At 42.3% G+C, this 16050-nt stretch overlaps 1 protein-coding gene across 1 annotated transcript in view; it reads right to left on the reverse strand.

The window, feature by feature from the left end:
- Positions 1-12271: 12271 nt before the first annotated feature.
- LOC311601241 (melanoma-associated antigen B4-like) overlaps positions 12272-16050 on the reverse strand; it is a 29611-nt gene continuing 25832 nt past the window's right edge. Inside the window, exons 2-3 of the mRNA XM_084788637.1 lie at positions 13741-13922; positions 12272-13647 (exon numbers count right to left, since the gene is read on the reverse strand). Of these exons, the coding sequence (XP_084644763.1) occupies positions 12714-13647; positions 13741-13862 (1056 nt within the window). The 5' untranslated portion in view covers positions 13863-13922 and the 3' untranslated portion in view covers positions 12272-12713. The remainder of the gene's footprint in view (positions 13648-13740; positions 13923-16050) is intronic.

Consider the following 16050-nt stretch of genomic DNA (forward strand, 5'->3'; position numbering starts at 1 on the left):
TTTGATGGATATGTTTTCTCAGAACTTTGTATATTTCCCTTTTAGAAATGTTTATTACAGTCTTTTCCACTTCTGAAGCACAGGACTTGAATTAGTATTTTCCATATGCTTGGATGGCCACCTGAGTATGATATTTATTTCAACCTCATCTGAAAGAGTTTATACCCAATTATGAGAAACCTGCTTTGGCAGTTTATAAGGCTTACCATGATTGCTAAAAGGCACTAATAAATACATATTTGTGGCTCTATATTGAAGTAGAGGACTCATATTGTCTTCCTTGTTTTCCAATGCTGAAATTTTTCTTGGTAAAGCCCTTATTTCCAATTGGTTTTGAAACACAACACTTTCTTTTCTCAGGCTAGTTTTTCAGGGCTCATCATTTCCCTGTCTCTTTATCCAATTTCATGTCTTTTACTGCAGTTTTATTATCAGATATTTTCATAAAATATATTTTCATTATGTCTTCCCCTCCCCCTTTCTACTTGAGTTCCTGTCCTGGCTTCTGGTACCTTCTTCCCCAAGTTACCTTTGATCATGATGCTTTTTGTTATTGATTCATCAGTTGAAGGGCATATTGGCTATTTCAATTTCCTAGCTTTTGTCAACAGAACAGCAACAAGTTTGGATAAGCAAGAATCTCTACAGTAGGATATAGAATACTTTAGGAATTTTTCCATGAGTGATAGAACTATTTCTAGCTTTTTGATGAAACTTCACACTGATTTCCATTGTTGCTAAACCAGTTTGTGCTTCACTATCAGCTATTTTGTTTGTCTCTTCCCACATCCATGCAAGCAATTGCTTTCTTTCTGTTGTTGTTGTTGATATTATTTTATCTTGGCAATCCTAACTAGGCTAGGATGAAATCTCATAGTTTTCATTTGCATTTTTTCAAGGCAAAGATGTTGAACATTAAAAATAATTTATCAGCCATTTATTATTATCACAAATGTTTATTTCTGTGCCAAATTTAATCAGGTGGCTTGCTTTCTTGGTGATCAGCCTTTTGAAATTTTTATATAGCCTAGATACAATCCCTCTATCAAAAGTTTCATTGGTAAAGGTTCTTCCTATTCTGTGGGCTGTCTTTTCACTCCAATGATGGTTTCCTTTAGCATACAAAAGATGTATGCATGAAAATCTCAAACAATAAAATAATAAAGAATGTTTTATATTCTGCTTTGGAGAATGTTCCATGAGCTGTTGAGAAAATATATTTTCTGTAGCTTTTCAATGGTATTTGTTGAGTCTGATTGATCCATAGCATAGCTAAACGTTAGTGTTTCTTTTCTTAGTGTATTTCTGGATGGCTTATCTATTGGTGAAAATTAGATGTTGATGTAACCCTGAATTATGCCCATTTATGAGTGATAGTGTTACTTTTATGAAATTGAATAGACCAACATTCACTCTTTATATATTTAAAACCCTTATTTCTTTTTGGTAAATTGTCACCTTTATCTGTAGAAACTTTTATTTATTCTGACAGCAGTCTTTACTGAATTTGAATTGAATTCTGCTTTGTCAGGTAAGAATAAACCTAGTTTTGCTTTCCTTTTAATTTCATTTGCTTGCATGTAGTTCTCCATGTTTCCATTCTTGATCTTTATACAACTTTGTAGATAAGATAAATTTCTTGTGGTTTTTTTCTAATCAGACAATATGTGACACTCGATGTCTGAAAATTAACACTATTTTCCCTCATAGTTACTTTAAACAAGCTACTACTAGTTTGGGAGGATGTTATGTTCTTGTTTTTGTTTTCTGAGTTTTCAAATACTTTATATTCTTCCATTCTCATTAGATTTTCAACAACTATTGAGTTAGTAATATTTGCATGTTTTTAAATTCACCTTCTTTATATAATCTTCAAGTAAGTATTATGTTTTCCTGAACTCTCATGATTGTGTTTTATAGTCTTTCTCTTTCATCTGTGTATATGATTCCTCTATGTATTTTGTGTAATGTTGGCTTAGTAGTCATGAATTGTTTAGTTTATGCTTATCTTGAAAGGTTATTTTTTCATTTAATTTTGAGTGTCAAATAGGCAGGAAATAATAAACCAGATTAGAAGTTATATTCTTTTAATACTTAGAAACATTACTCCAAGATTTCCTAAAATTTTATAGTTTCTGCCTCAAAATCAAAAGTTATCATATTGCCCCTTCATGACAGAATTGGCATGTCTCTTTGGCACCTATCAACATTCTGTTCTCTGAAATCTTAGCAGTTTAAATGAAATATCATGTGGAGAATTTTTTCTGTTTATGTCTGTTTGGCATTCTAAATGCTTTCAGTACCTTGATGTTCATAACTTCTCAGAACTTGAGTCTTTGTCAATTATTTCACTTAATATATTTTTATACTTTCAGTATAATATATGTGCATCTTCAACTAACTGCTTTGTTTTTAAGATTGATCTCTTAATGTTGTTTCAAAGATCTCCTATGTTATAGGCATAATTCATTTTTGCTTCAGACTTACTGTCAGAAGATAATAATTCATCAACATTGTTAAATCCTAGTAGTCTTTCTGCTTGATTTAGAATTCTGGTGTGGTTTTCAGCTAATTTTTTTCACTTGAGTTATTGAAGCTTTAATTCTAAGAAATATTGTCTGTAATCTGAGAAGATCTAAAACAGAAGCAGGTACATTGTAAATTAGAGGCCAACCTGGGTTATATAACAAACACTGTATCAAAGATAAATAAACAAAATAAAAAAATGAAACCAAAGAAAATTTAGGTTATAAAACAATAAAAACTACCATTACCAGAATATAAATCTCTTTAGTTCCTTTTTACACCCTCTTTCCTTTGCTTAATTCATTCTATTACAGACCTGTGGGAACCAGGGTCTAGGAGGGGATGAGTCATCAACCCAGGAAACAGACTCCAGAGACCAGTATGGAATACACATCTACTATTTCTTTATTCACTTTACATCCCAACAGTAGCTCCTCCCTCCTCTCCTCAATGTTCCACCCCTTCTTCTTCCCCTATCTTCCCTCCACTACTCCTCAAAAAAGATGATTCCCCTCCACCAACCCACCTCAGCACATCAAATGGCATTGGAACTAAGCACGTCCTTTTCCCTGTGGCCTGGCCAGGGGAAGTGATCAAAAATCAGGCAGCACAGTCCATGCCGGAGACAGTCCCAACTCACCTTACTCAGGACTCACATGAAGCCTGAGCTACCCATCAGCTACATCTTTTTATGGGGCCTAGGTCCAGTCCATGCAAGGTGGTGCTTCAGTCTCTACAAGCACCTTTCAGCCCTGGCTAGTTGGTTCTGTTGGTCTCCTTGTGCAGCTCCTGCCCCCTTCAGTTCCTTTTCTCCTTCTCCCTACTCTTTCACAAGACTTCCTGCACACAGCCCAATATTTGGCTGTGAGTCCTAGCATCTGTTTCAAACTGCCTCTTGGTGGAGCCTCTCAGAGGACAGCTATGCTAGGCTCCTGTCTGTAAGCATAGCAGAGTATCCTTAATAGTATCAAGGGCTGGCGCTCTCCCATGGGTTATATCTTAGGTTGGGCCAGGCATTGGTTGGACATTCCCTCAATTTCTGCTTTATTTTTATATCCCTGTACATCTTGTAGGCAGGTGAAATTTCAGTCAAAATTTTTGTGGGTGGGTTGGTGTTCTCCTCCATCCACTTGGAGTCCTGTCAAGTAAAAGGGTATTCTCTTCAGTCTCCATGACCCCTGCTACTAGAAGTCTCATCTAGAAAGTTCATATCCCTTTTGTACATCTCCAGCTTATTGCAGAGATGCTTCCACGCATGGTTTCTCTTCTCTCTGTCCTCCCTCCCTTGCTCTCCCCAGGTCTGATCTCTATCCTCATTTCTCTCTGCACTCCCTCTTCTACCCTGCTCCCTCACTTCAACAGTCTATTCTATTTCCCCTTCTGAGTGAGATTTAAGAATAGGATCCTCCTTGTTACTTATCTTCTTTGGGTCTGTGAATTGAACCATGTTTATCCTATACTATATGCCTAAAGTCCATTGTGTAAATGTAACACAGTTTCTTTATCCATTCACTTTTGTAGAGGAATTTTAATTCAGAACATACACTGCTCTGGTGAGATGTTCTAGGTCTGGGTTATCTGGCTAAAACGTAGACATGGTGGACAGTGTTGACACACACTTTTAATTCCAGGAGACAGAAGCAAGCAGATTTCCAAGATCAAGGCCAGCCTAGCATAGAGAAAGTTTAAGGTAAAGAAAATCTTATGATCAGGCATGGTGGTACATGCTTTTAATCCCAAACAATGAAGGTAAAGTTTGTAGAAGGAAGCACCCACGTTTGAAGGTGATGTCTAATTGAGTGGTAAACAAAGTGACAAATCAGAGAAAAATTTGACAGAATGGGATATGCCCAACTCTCATTAGAAGAGAGAGAAAAGGGAAGCTACTTTAAGGGGGCAGCACAGAGAACAAGAGAGGAAGGAGGCAGTTTTACAGAGAGAGGTTGAAGACAGAACAATCCAGACAGTGGTAAAGATAGAAGGAGCCAGAAGATTAGAATAAATTGTCAAAGTTAGTTTGAGACCAAGCAGAACAATTTAGTCAAAATCTGAATGAAGCCTTATTGAATCAGTCAGCTTGGAGAGGAGTTTGAGCCAGAACAGCCAAGTTAAGCCAGCGAGCCAGAGTTCAGATAAAACAAGAAAAGATACGCTTATTCAGCAGTAAGTCTCAGAGGCTGAAAACATTCTAGGCCTAGGTTAGATGTTATGGAGGCCAGAAGCTTCCAGGACTAGGCCTAGATTAATCAGGTGAATAAAACTTGATTTTCAATACTTTCTTACTATTTTACACACCAGCATATCAACAATTGGACTCCTTGGAAATGTGTATCATTTCCTCCTTAAATAAAGACCTTTATTCCATGGTTGTTATAAAACATAACAAAATTTTGTGCTGTGAGAGTTTGTGGTTTAGTCTTAAATGGAAAGATTGTGAGGAAGGATTTGTGCTACCAGAAAAATACTAGGAAATCATGGACATTATGATGTTTGGAGTGTTGTGTGTCTGGATTTTGAGACAAGATAGATGTGGATATATTCCAGTGCGAAAATGAGTCTTGTGATTCCTTGCAATGATGAACTGATACCAAGTGAAATATTTTATTTAAAAATGTATTTATTTTAACATAATTTATTCAGGTTATATCCTGAATGTTATCCCCTCTCCTGTATCTTCCCATTCCCACCCTCTCTCCCACATCTGCCCTATTCCCCTCCCCTAGAACTATGACAGAAGGGAAATTCCGGCCCCACCATATGACAACAGCCTATCAGGTCTCATCCAGATAGCCTGCTTCCCCTTCCTCTGTGTGCTACTGGGCCTCCCCACCAAGGGGAAGTGATCAAATAGGGGGCACCAGAGTTCATGTCAGAGGCAGTCCCTGCTCTCCCCACTACCTTGGAGAATGAGCTGTCCATTGGATAGATCTGAACAGGGGGTCTAGGTTCACTGCACGCATTGTCCTTGGTTGCTACAGCAGTTTGTGCAGGTCCAGATTCGCCAGCCTTGATGGTCTGCTTGTGGGGCTCCTGGGCCCTCTGGGTCCTTCTATCCCCCAATTCTTTCATACCACTCTCTCACCTGGAGTCCAGCAGTGAGTCACAAAAAGTTCTTTCTCTCTGGGATCCTCAGTTATACACACACAGAGAAAACAATTTTGAGGAGTCTTTCTCTCATACCATGTGGGTATCAGGAACTGAACCTTCATACGTCTTCGGGCTTTACAGCAAAAATCTTTACCCTGAGCTATCTGAGCTATCTCTGCTGGACACATGCCCAGGTCTTTGATTTTGTTTTTAATATAGGGTCTTTTGGTTTTATTTTGTTTTTTGAGGCAAGTTCTTGCTATGTACTTTTGGCTAGCCTGGGACTCATTCTGCAGGCCAGGCTATCTCCACAAACATATAGAAATATACCTGCCTCTGCTTCCAGGATGCTCAGGTAAGAGGTGTGCACCACAACACCCAGGTTTATATATCCATATTTTATTCCACCAGGCTACTTATGTAATATCTTTCACTTCAGAAATTTCAAGCAGGATTTACATTGGGTTTTCATGCACCTTTTTAAATGGTCTCTACATGAGCAGTGGAGTGGAAGATGCTAGCTGGCAGGACCTTGATCTTTACTAATTTTGAGTCTAGGACATTTTATCACATTGCCAGCCAAGTAATAGTGATGGCCGTACCTCAGAAGACCTGTCTGCAGTAGGGGAAACTCTGAGAAATATCTCTGCATGAAAGAGGAAATAAAGTGGGATATTCTTGCCCTCTAGTAGGCCTGAGCACCCTGAAGTCCATGCAGCACTTTTCATGGACGCACAATTTACTCTCTTCCTCTGAGGCACAGCTTGGGTGAGGGATAGCAGGCCTGATATTATTGTGGTAATTTAAATATATATATCATAAGCACAATGAGATAGTATGATCATGGAGTGTCTATCTTGATTTTTACTTAGACTGCAAGTATATATCTATGATATCACACTGTTCTATGAACCTAAATGGTGCCTTACTAAGCATATTCCCTGTGTGGGAAGTAGAAGAAGCCTAAAGCTACATCCTGCCATCCCTGTCTGAGGCACACACAGGAAACTGAACAACTTTCCTGTTAGGCTTATGTTTGGGAGTAAGAGGTCTTCCCAGTTTCAATTCAGGGTCATTTTGCCATCCTGTAATAGCACTCAGGAAAACTTTCCAACAAAGATAACTTGAAACCACAAGAATCAAATGGCAGGAGCCTCATTACACCATCCCCACCAGAGGTGATGTAATTCTAAGTAATGAAAATGCTAGGAAATCCTCTCTTTCCTGGGATCATTTATCCACCGTCTTTCATCAGAATTCTAATCTTTACCTCTGGAAGTTTATAGCATGTAGACTTGCTTTTGTTTTGGTTTTTGTTGCTGTTGTTGTTGTTTTGTGGTTGTTTGTGTTTTGTTATTTTTGATACCTATTTTGCCTTTTATTGAAAATAGACCTTTTCTCACATAATGCACCCTAGTTACAGTTTTCCCTCCCACCCCTTCTCCCAGTTCCTCTGCAGACACCCCTATATTCCAGATCCATGCACTTTCTGTCTCTTATTAGAAAGAAACAGCCTCCTGAGTTATAATAATAAAATAATATTTTCATTTCTAGAATTCCCTCAGTTTATGCTTTCTTTACTGATTTCAATTTTATGTTTAGGTCCTTTATCATCATCATCATCATCATCATCATCATCATCATCACTATTACTATTAATTCGCATTACATCCCAATTGTAATCCCCTTATTCTTATATTCTGGTTCCCACCCTAACTCCCTCTTCTGCCCTATTGTCCTCCCCTAGACCTTTAACAGGTGGGGTTCTCCTCCCCCACCATCTGACCACAGCCTATTAGGTCTCATCTGGATAGCATTTCCTTCCTCCATGTTCCCACAGGGCCTCTCCGCCAAGGTGTGGCAATCAAATCACAGGCACCAGAGTTCATGCCAGAGGCAGTCCCCCTGCTCTTCCCTCCCCTTCTGCATGTGGAGAATGGGCTGCCCATCTGCTACATCTTAGCAAAGGGGGGGGAGGTCTAGGTTCTCTGCTCGCAATGTTCTTGGTTAGTGCAGGACCCTTAGGTCCAGATCCACCAGCCTTGATAGTCTCCTTGTGGAGTTCCTGACTAAATCCCCCTAATCCTTCCATCCCCAAAACTCTTCCTTACAACTTTCAGTTCTTTGCTAGGAGTCCTGCTCTGAGTCCTAGCATCTGTCCCAATCCCACACTGGGTGGAGTCTCTCAGAGAACAACTATGTTGGGCTAATATCCACTTATAAGTGAGTATATACCATGCGTGTATTTCTGGACCTGGGTTACCTCACTCAGAATGATCGTTTCCAGTTCCATCCATTTGCCTGAAAATACCAAGACTTCCTTGGTTTTGACAGCTGAGTAATATTCCTTTGCGTAAATGTGCCATAGTTTATGCTGTTTTAGTTGTTTCTTTTCTCTGCTTCTTTGTGTTTTCATAGATTTCTTTAAGGGACTTATTCATTTCTCCTTAAGGGTCCCCTATTGTATTCACAAAGGTTATTTTGAGGGTTTGCCTGTGCCTCAGCTATGTTGAAATTCTCAGGGCCTAATGTGATAGGCTTCCTAGGCTCTAGTGGAGACATATTGTCCTGGATGTTATATGCCATATAGGTATCTGGGATTGGGAAGACTGTAGTTCTAGGCGCTGATACCTGGTCTTATCTTTGTTGGGTGAGTGTTTTGTTTTTTCGATTGTGTTGCCTTCTCTGTTTCTTAGTAGATTGGGGTGGCTATGTGTTGCCTGGTTAAACAAATACTTCTGGGGTGCTGGTAGGTGTGGCCACTGGGGGGGGGTTCCTGTTGAAATATATTTCTGTGTATTGAGAGCTGACATTTAGGAAAATGGATTGGCTGGGGAAGGCCGAGGGTATCCACAGGAGTTAGGAAATGAGGGTGTTCTACCAGTACCTGATTAGTCCCCTGGGAATGGGTGAAAAGAGCGAGGAGAGGCCACAGCAGAAGAGCTGGGAGGAAGCTGGGGAATTGATCTTGGAACAGAAAGGGGAGTGTGAAGATCTGCAGTTAGCTTACTTGTTTCCTTGGTAAGAGTGACCTGGCAAAAGTGCCTGTGTTCATGGTAAAGTGCCTGCTAGGGTTGTGGCCCAGGATAAAGCAAATGGAGGATGGAGTTTAGCAGGGGCATAATATGTGTATCCACTGGAGATGGGGATGGGGTGGTGGCTGCAACTGGTTATCTTCAGCTTGAGAATTTGTTAACTTAAGGTTCTAGGGGCTGACCAAATCAGATGACTGCTGTCTTTCTTTTCCTCTTCTTTCTTTCTTTCTTTCTCTCTCTCTCTCTCTTCTCTCTCTCTCTCTCTCTCTCTCTCTCTCTCTCTCTCTCTCTCTCTCTCTCTCTTTCTTTTCCTCCTATTTAAATTCTTTGAGAATTTCATCCAATGAATTTTTAACAATATTCACCTCTTTCCCAAATTTTCCCAGAGAATTTCATCCAATGAATTTTTAACAATATTCACCTCTTTCCCAAATTTTCCCAGACCCACCCCACTCCATTCCCCCTACACACTCAATTTTGTGTTCTCTTTGTGTTTATTCATCGATTTGCATTTGTGCTACGCATGTATTCATGTATATTTGGCCATTTAGTGGAGCATGCTCAACCTACCAGTGGCTTTAGGTGAGAGCTACCTGTAAAGTTCCCATGTAAAATAGAGTATCTCATTGAGACATGAATTATGTTCAGGATATAGACTTATACTAAATTCATCAGAGATCCACTGTCAAGATATACATAAATGAGAATCAATTAATTGCCCATAAATAAACACACCCTTAATCACTACTTCATGGTTTCACTAGTCGCGCCTGATAAATTCCATGGGAATTAAATTTTAACATGAATTTTACCAGCGACTTAATTATACCATAATAGGTGTGGTCTTATTGGTCTACACTCGGTGTTGTTAACTTGACTTCTGGGGAACCCAACTCATCTCTCTTTACTGATACTATCTTCTCATACTAAAACCCTGCCTTCTCTCACAGGCACTTAGAGAAGAGACTCTAGCCTTCCTTGGTCATAACTATCTGTAGTTTGTTAACACAGAGACCTGTGGCAGGTAAATTATGTGCACCTAATGGTTGTTCTCAAAGACCTTCTCATAGTTCTCATCTTTACATACATCCATTGCAGGCATAACAAAATCTGCCCCTCAGTTTGCCATACCACAAGCAAAATAATAACATGTGAATCTTATAATACATGTGAATCTACTTTATAGGCCAAGTCCAAAAAACAAACAAACAAACAAACAAAAAGAAACCCCCAAAACGATGTAGTAACCTGTCTAGTTCTAATCTTAAACAATTATCATTCTCCCTGTTTCTTAGAAAAGTTTGCAGGGTGGAGAGATGGTGGAGAGGTTAACAGCACTGGCTGTTCTTCCAAAGGTCCTGAGTTCAATTGCCAGAAACCACAAGATGGCTCATGACCTTTTATACTAAGATCTGGTGCCCTCTTCTGCCCTGTAGGTACACATGCATGCAGAATAGTGTACTGGAAGGAGCTGAAGAGAAGGAACAGGACAGGAGCCTACCATAGAGATCCTCTGAAAAGATTCCACCCAGCAGGGCATTGAAGCATATGCTGAGACTCACAGCCAAACTTCAGGGTGGAGTGCAGGGAGTCTCATAGAAGAGTTAGGGGATAGAAGGACCTGGTGAGGACAGAAGCTCCACAAGGAGATCAACGGTGCCAACAAATACCTTGGGGGTGCAGGGGGGGGGGTTCTGCGGAGACCGATGCACCAACCGAGGACCACCACACATGGTCCTAGACCCTCTGCTCAGATGTAGTCTGTAAGTAGCACAGTCCCCTTGTGGGTTCCATAGTATGGGGAGTAGGGGCTACCTCTGATGTGGACTCTGGTGCCCACTTATTGATCACTTCCCCCTGGCAGGGCAGCCTTGTCAGGCCAGAGTGGAAGAGGATACAGGCAGTCCAGATGAGACTTGATAGCTTGAACTCAGATGTTAAGGGTGCAGGGCTCCCTCTTTCTGAGGACTAGGGAAGGGAGGGAGAGGGTGTGAGGGAGGGAGGGATGGGGAGGTGACAAGGGAGGGGCTACAACTGGGATGTAAAGTGAACAACTTTTTAAAAAGTTGCTTTTGTAAGGGTATCACAGAATTAGGAAAATAAATTAAAATATTAGGTATTAATTAATTAATTAATTAAAAAAAAAAACGGAGCAATTGATGCACAATATGATCCCCATGCATCGAAAGGACCTAGGCCCCCTGCTCAGAGGTAGCCAATAGGTAGCTCAGGCTCCATGGAACAAGGGCTGTCCCTGCCATGGGCTCTGTTGCCAGCACTTTGATCACTTCCCCCTGGCAGAGTGCCCTATCAGGCCACTGAGGAAGAAGATGCAGGCAGTCCTGAGGAGACTGGGCAGGCTGAGGTCAGTTGACAGTACAGAAGGACTCCCCTTCTCTGAGGACCAGGGGAGGGGCATAGTGGGAAAGATGGAGGTAGGGCAGGAACAGGAGGAGACAAGGGAGGGGGCTATGATTGGGATACAAAGTGAATAAATCTTTTAAAACATATAAACAACAGAAAAGATTTTGGGAGAATATACGTAAACCACCTGTTATGTAAAGAGTGCACCCCAGCCCTGAAAATAGAATCCAAGGCACCTCCTCTTCCTGTCGAAGTGGAGAGTGCCCCATATGTACACTATCTCAAAGTCACTTATGAAAGCAGTTCACCATTGTAAACCATTGCATGTGATCCTTAAATTACCATGAAAAACTATTATTATGAAATGTGGTGGGATTATAATGATGGGCTTCAGAAGCAATTGTTACTTAATGATGTTATGAGGGCAAGCAACCATTTGGGGATTCATGGACCTGTAACAAAAGAATAGAATTTTTGTTTCTCCATTTCTCTCCCTTTCCCCTTCTGTCTATCCCACCTTTCCCCTGTGCCCTTCCCTAATCCCCCCTTCCCCCTCTATGCTCAGCTGCCCCTTCCTCCCTTCCCCTCCCTCCTCATTCCCATTCTCTTTCACCTCTCTCCCCACTTCTTCCATCTTTGTCTCAATCCCAGTGTCTTCCTTTTAGTCCATCCCATCTCCTCTATAGATCAGGAAGTATACTGTCCCCAGGAACTGGACTTCTGGACAGCCTGATCTTGTAGTTCCTGACCTCCGAGATGTAGAAAATTCCATATCCGTTAAGGGGATGCACATATCCCACCCATTGCGTGTGTTGTTATAGAAGCCAGCCGACTTGCACAATCCTGCCCCTTGACTATGAAGCACACCATTTCAGGGTATATATTTACCCACCACTTCAATTAGCACACCATCCACATAAACAATGAAAATTATATATCAGTCTTAGGTTGTTTAATCTTCCCACAACATACTATGTTCTTTACTCAGTGTGTTTCCCCTTAATAACTTTCATAAGAAACACCTTCACATCCATACCCCTTCTTTTCACTCTACCTTAACTTTCACTCTACCTTAACATGTATTGACAAGCATCACAGTGGTTGTGCTGCAGTTCATATCCTTGAGAATTCTCAAAGCAGAAACTCAGCCGGACGTGATGCCTCACGCCTTTAATCCCAACACTCGGGGAGGCAGAGGCAGGCAGATGTCTGTGAGTTTGAGGACAGCCTGGCCTACAACGCGAGTCCAGGACAGCCAAGGCTACACAGAGAAAACCCGTCTTGAAAAACTAAAGCAACAACAACAACAAAGTGAAACAAAGCAGAAACAAAACCACAGACACACACACAAAAAGGGAAGGTATTGGTTTATCTTAACATGCCAGTTTGACCAATGACTTATAAAGAATGAGGAATAACAGTAAAAAAAAGAAAAAGTACAAATTCCAAATCATAAACATTTAGTTTCTTCAACATTCTAGCACAAACCAAGGACAAAATCCTATTGCACGTAACTTTACCGTACCACATAGCAAAAATAGTGAAAGAAAACTAGGATTTGGCTATCATTTAGTCCTCCTAACTGTAGACCTATTTCATACGATCAAGAAAATTCTTCTTCTGATGCTTCGTCTTCTTTTCTTGACAGGAAAACTTCAAGTGTCAACAGGGGTGGTGGAAGCTGCTGGTAACTTGACTAGCTTAGTCAGCGTCAGCAGCAGCAGCGGCGGCGGCAGCGGCGGCGGCGGCGGCGGCGGCGGCAGCAGCAGCAGCAGCGGCAGCGGCAGCGGCAGCAGCGGCAGCGGCAGCAGCAGCAGCTCTATCTTCACCTCTGGCTTCTTCTCCTCCTTGCTTCTGCTCCTCCTCGTCCAGGGTCTCTTCGTAAAGGGCTTCGATGACAGCAGGTGTTGTTTTGTTGATCCTGGCCAAAAATTCCAGGACTTTCTTCTTGCTTGTTTCAGCGTAGGCTTGGGGACCCCACAGGAACTCATAGCGTGGAGGATCGCTGTTGGCCACCTGGCGGTACTCCAGGTACTGCAGCTTCACCAAATACTGGGTCATGAGCTTCCGGGGTTCACCAAAGATGCGGTGCTTCTTCCCTGGGTAGATGTGCTTCTTCTTCAGGATTTCCCACATCTCTTCTTCACTGGTGCGATTGCCCCGAACGAAGATGATAGCCAGGACACTCAGCAGGAAGCCATCCTTGGGTAAGCCTCTGCCAGCACGAATCCTCCCATTGTTGGGGAGCTTCAGCTGGCTGATGAGGTCATATGAGGAATTACTGGAGTTGACTTCCCTCACTTCCACTGCAAAGGTATCCTCGAGCTTCTGAGAAGCTTTCCTGAAGATCTCAGGAAAGTCTCTCTCATGCTTCTTGCTGACAAGCTTCAGCATTTCTTCCTTGGTGGTAAGCTGCTTCAAATTGTAGTTGTAGAGCAGGTACTGCAACAGCATCATCACCCTTCCTTCTATCAGAGCTTGGTGCTCAGCGTCAGAGTATAGGCTGGCCCCAGCAGAGTGTGCCCACTGCCTACTTTGCTCACTTTGCTCATAGCAACTTTCATCTGAATCAGAGGAAGAAATAATCAGAAAACTTGGGGTAGACGGTGGTGTAGTCGGAGGTGCCTCGGGAGTGCTGGGCACCTCAGCCTCAGCCTCAGCCTCAGCCTCAGCCTCAGCCTCAGCCTCAGCCTCAGCCTCAGCCTGGGTCTGGGAGGCAGCAGGGGACTCTTCCACTGCCTCTGGTGCTTCTTGGGCTGTTCTCTGAGCTTCCCGAGAAGTCTGAGCCTGACTTCGGGCCTGTTTGCGTTTCTCCCGGGCGTGGAGCTTACTCTTCTGACCTCGAGGCATGATGACTCTGGCTAAGGTCAAGAACAGCAAGTGTTTGAAGGAGGCTGGGGATGCAAACACCTGTAAGAAACAGAAGATGATATGAACCCTTTAATCAGAGAGAGAACACCTTGTTTGTAACTAAGGCTGCCTCTGTAGGTTTTCATGAGTGCAGCCCTTCAGGGATCCAACATGGTGCAGTTATAAAAAGATTATCCCCTGAATAAGAAGGTAGACACGCTTTTCTTTTTTCTTCCCAGTCTAGGGCTTCTCTATCTTGCCTGTCTTGTACTTGTCTAATGAGTAGGGGTGGCAGTGGAGGACTTCAGTTTTGAGGTTCAGGGAACCTCTCATTTCCTCTCAGTTCACATCACCAGCGGAAAACTTTTGAGCCCCTCTCCTTTTCTACCCTGAGGCTGTGATTTCTGTGAAATTCTAGCCCCTGTGTAGACATTATTCTTTACCTTGGCTTCTGGAAATACCTAGAAGCCACACTAGTGTGGATTTAATCCACGTCTTTTACCTAAATAAATAAATAAGTAAACAAATAAATAAAATCTGTCACTACTATTATTAGAACCACCAGCCACCACATAGCACTGGAGTAAACCAGTTTCTCTTCCATCAAAACTGCCCAGTCAGGCTGTAAAGTGGTGGCGCATGCCTTTAATCCCAGCACTCATAGGCAGAGGCAGGCGGATCTCTGTGAGTTCAAGGCCAGCCTGGTCTACAAATCGAGTCCAGGACAGCCAAGGCTACACAGAGAAACCCTGTGTCAAAGCACAAAATCAAGACAAAACAAACAAACAACAAGAAAAAAAACCACAAAAGCCGCCCCGTCAGTTTAGGCTGTCATTGATGGAGGGCTTCCCTAGGTTGACCTGCATCCTCACCTTGATTTCTGGTCATATTTAGGTTCTCCCCTATGCTGATTTGAGGCCCTCTACCCACACTGAGTTCCCCATATCTCCATGTACAAACAGCCCAATAGATTTCCTTGGGGTTCCTCAAGATGGATGGCATGGATAGGTCTCAAGTCACCTGACTCTCCTGGGATGGGTGATTCCTTCAGAACTCAACACTCTGCCTTTTAATTTCCAGAAGAACATGGTACTCCTTTTGCTTAGTGGAGGCAGCTGTATCATGAGGTTAAGCTCTCTACTCAACTTCCTTGTTTGAGATTCTCAAGTACACATATAGGATCCTCGCTGGTAAATTTCCTTGCACTTTCTGTTGTTACCACGGGCTTTCCCTCCAGCTGCTCCCTAGTTTTATTTTCTGCCTCATTCCAGAGAGCACAGAAGGAAAATGAGCGTGGATCTCTAGTGGCACACTCTCCTCAGGACTTCTCCAGACTGAGGACAATGGAGCTCAAAAGCACCATTAACTTGAGCTCCAGGGTATTCAGCACCCTCTTCTGGCTTCTGCCGGCAACTGCACCCATGCGCATCTATGCCCTCAAAGACACCTTTGATCAGAGCACTCTGGAGGAAGAGGCAGGCACACATCTGTGAGCTCAAGGCCAGCCTGGTCTCCAGAGTGAGTCCAGGACAACCAAGGTCACACAGAGAAAGCTGGTCTCGGAAAAAAAAAAACAGAAAATTTAAAAATGTAATAAAATAAAATAAATCAACCGGGCAGAGCGGCTGCACACCTTTAATCCCAGCGCTGGGGGAGGCAGAGGCAGACAGATTTCTGTGAGTTCAAGGACAGCCTGGTGTACAAAGTGAGTCCAGGAAAGCAACTCAGTCTCAATAAATAAATAAACAAATAATAAATAAATAAGTAAAGCAAAAATGAGTCTACTGGGCAGAGCGGCTGCACACCTTTAATGCCAGCACTGGGGGGGGGGGAGGGGGCGGCGGAGGGGGCAGATGAATGCAGTCGTCTTTGAGTTTGAGGCCAGCCGGGTGTACAAAGTGATTGAGTCCAGCAAAGCCAAGGATACTCATAGAGACCCTGTCTCCAAAAAAAAAAAAAAAAAAAAAAAAAAAAAAAAAAACCAAAAAATGAACTAAACTAAACCAAAATAAAATAAAATAAGTAGCCAGGAGGAGCAGCTGCACATCTGTAATCCCAGCACCAGAATAGGCAGAGACAGGCAGATTTTTGTGAGTTCATGGCCAGCCTCATCTACAAAGTGAGTCCAGGAAATCCAAGGCCACACAAAGAAACCCAGTCTTGAAAGAATAAATAAATAAATAAATAA

This window comes from Acomys minous (genome assembly GCF_964271855.1).
Source record: "Acomys minous genome assembly, chromosome: 7".
Classification (NCBI taxonomy): domain Eukaryota; kingdom Metazoa; phylum Chordata; class Mammalia; order Rodentia; family Muridae; genus Acomys; species Acomys minous.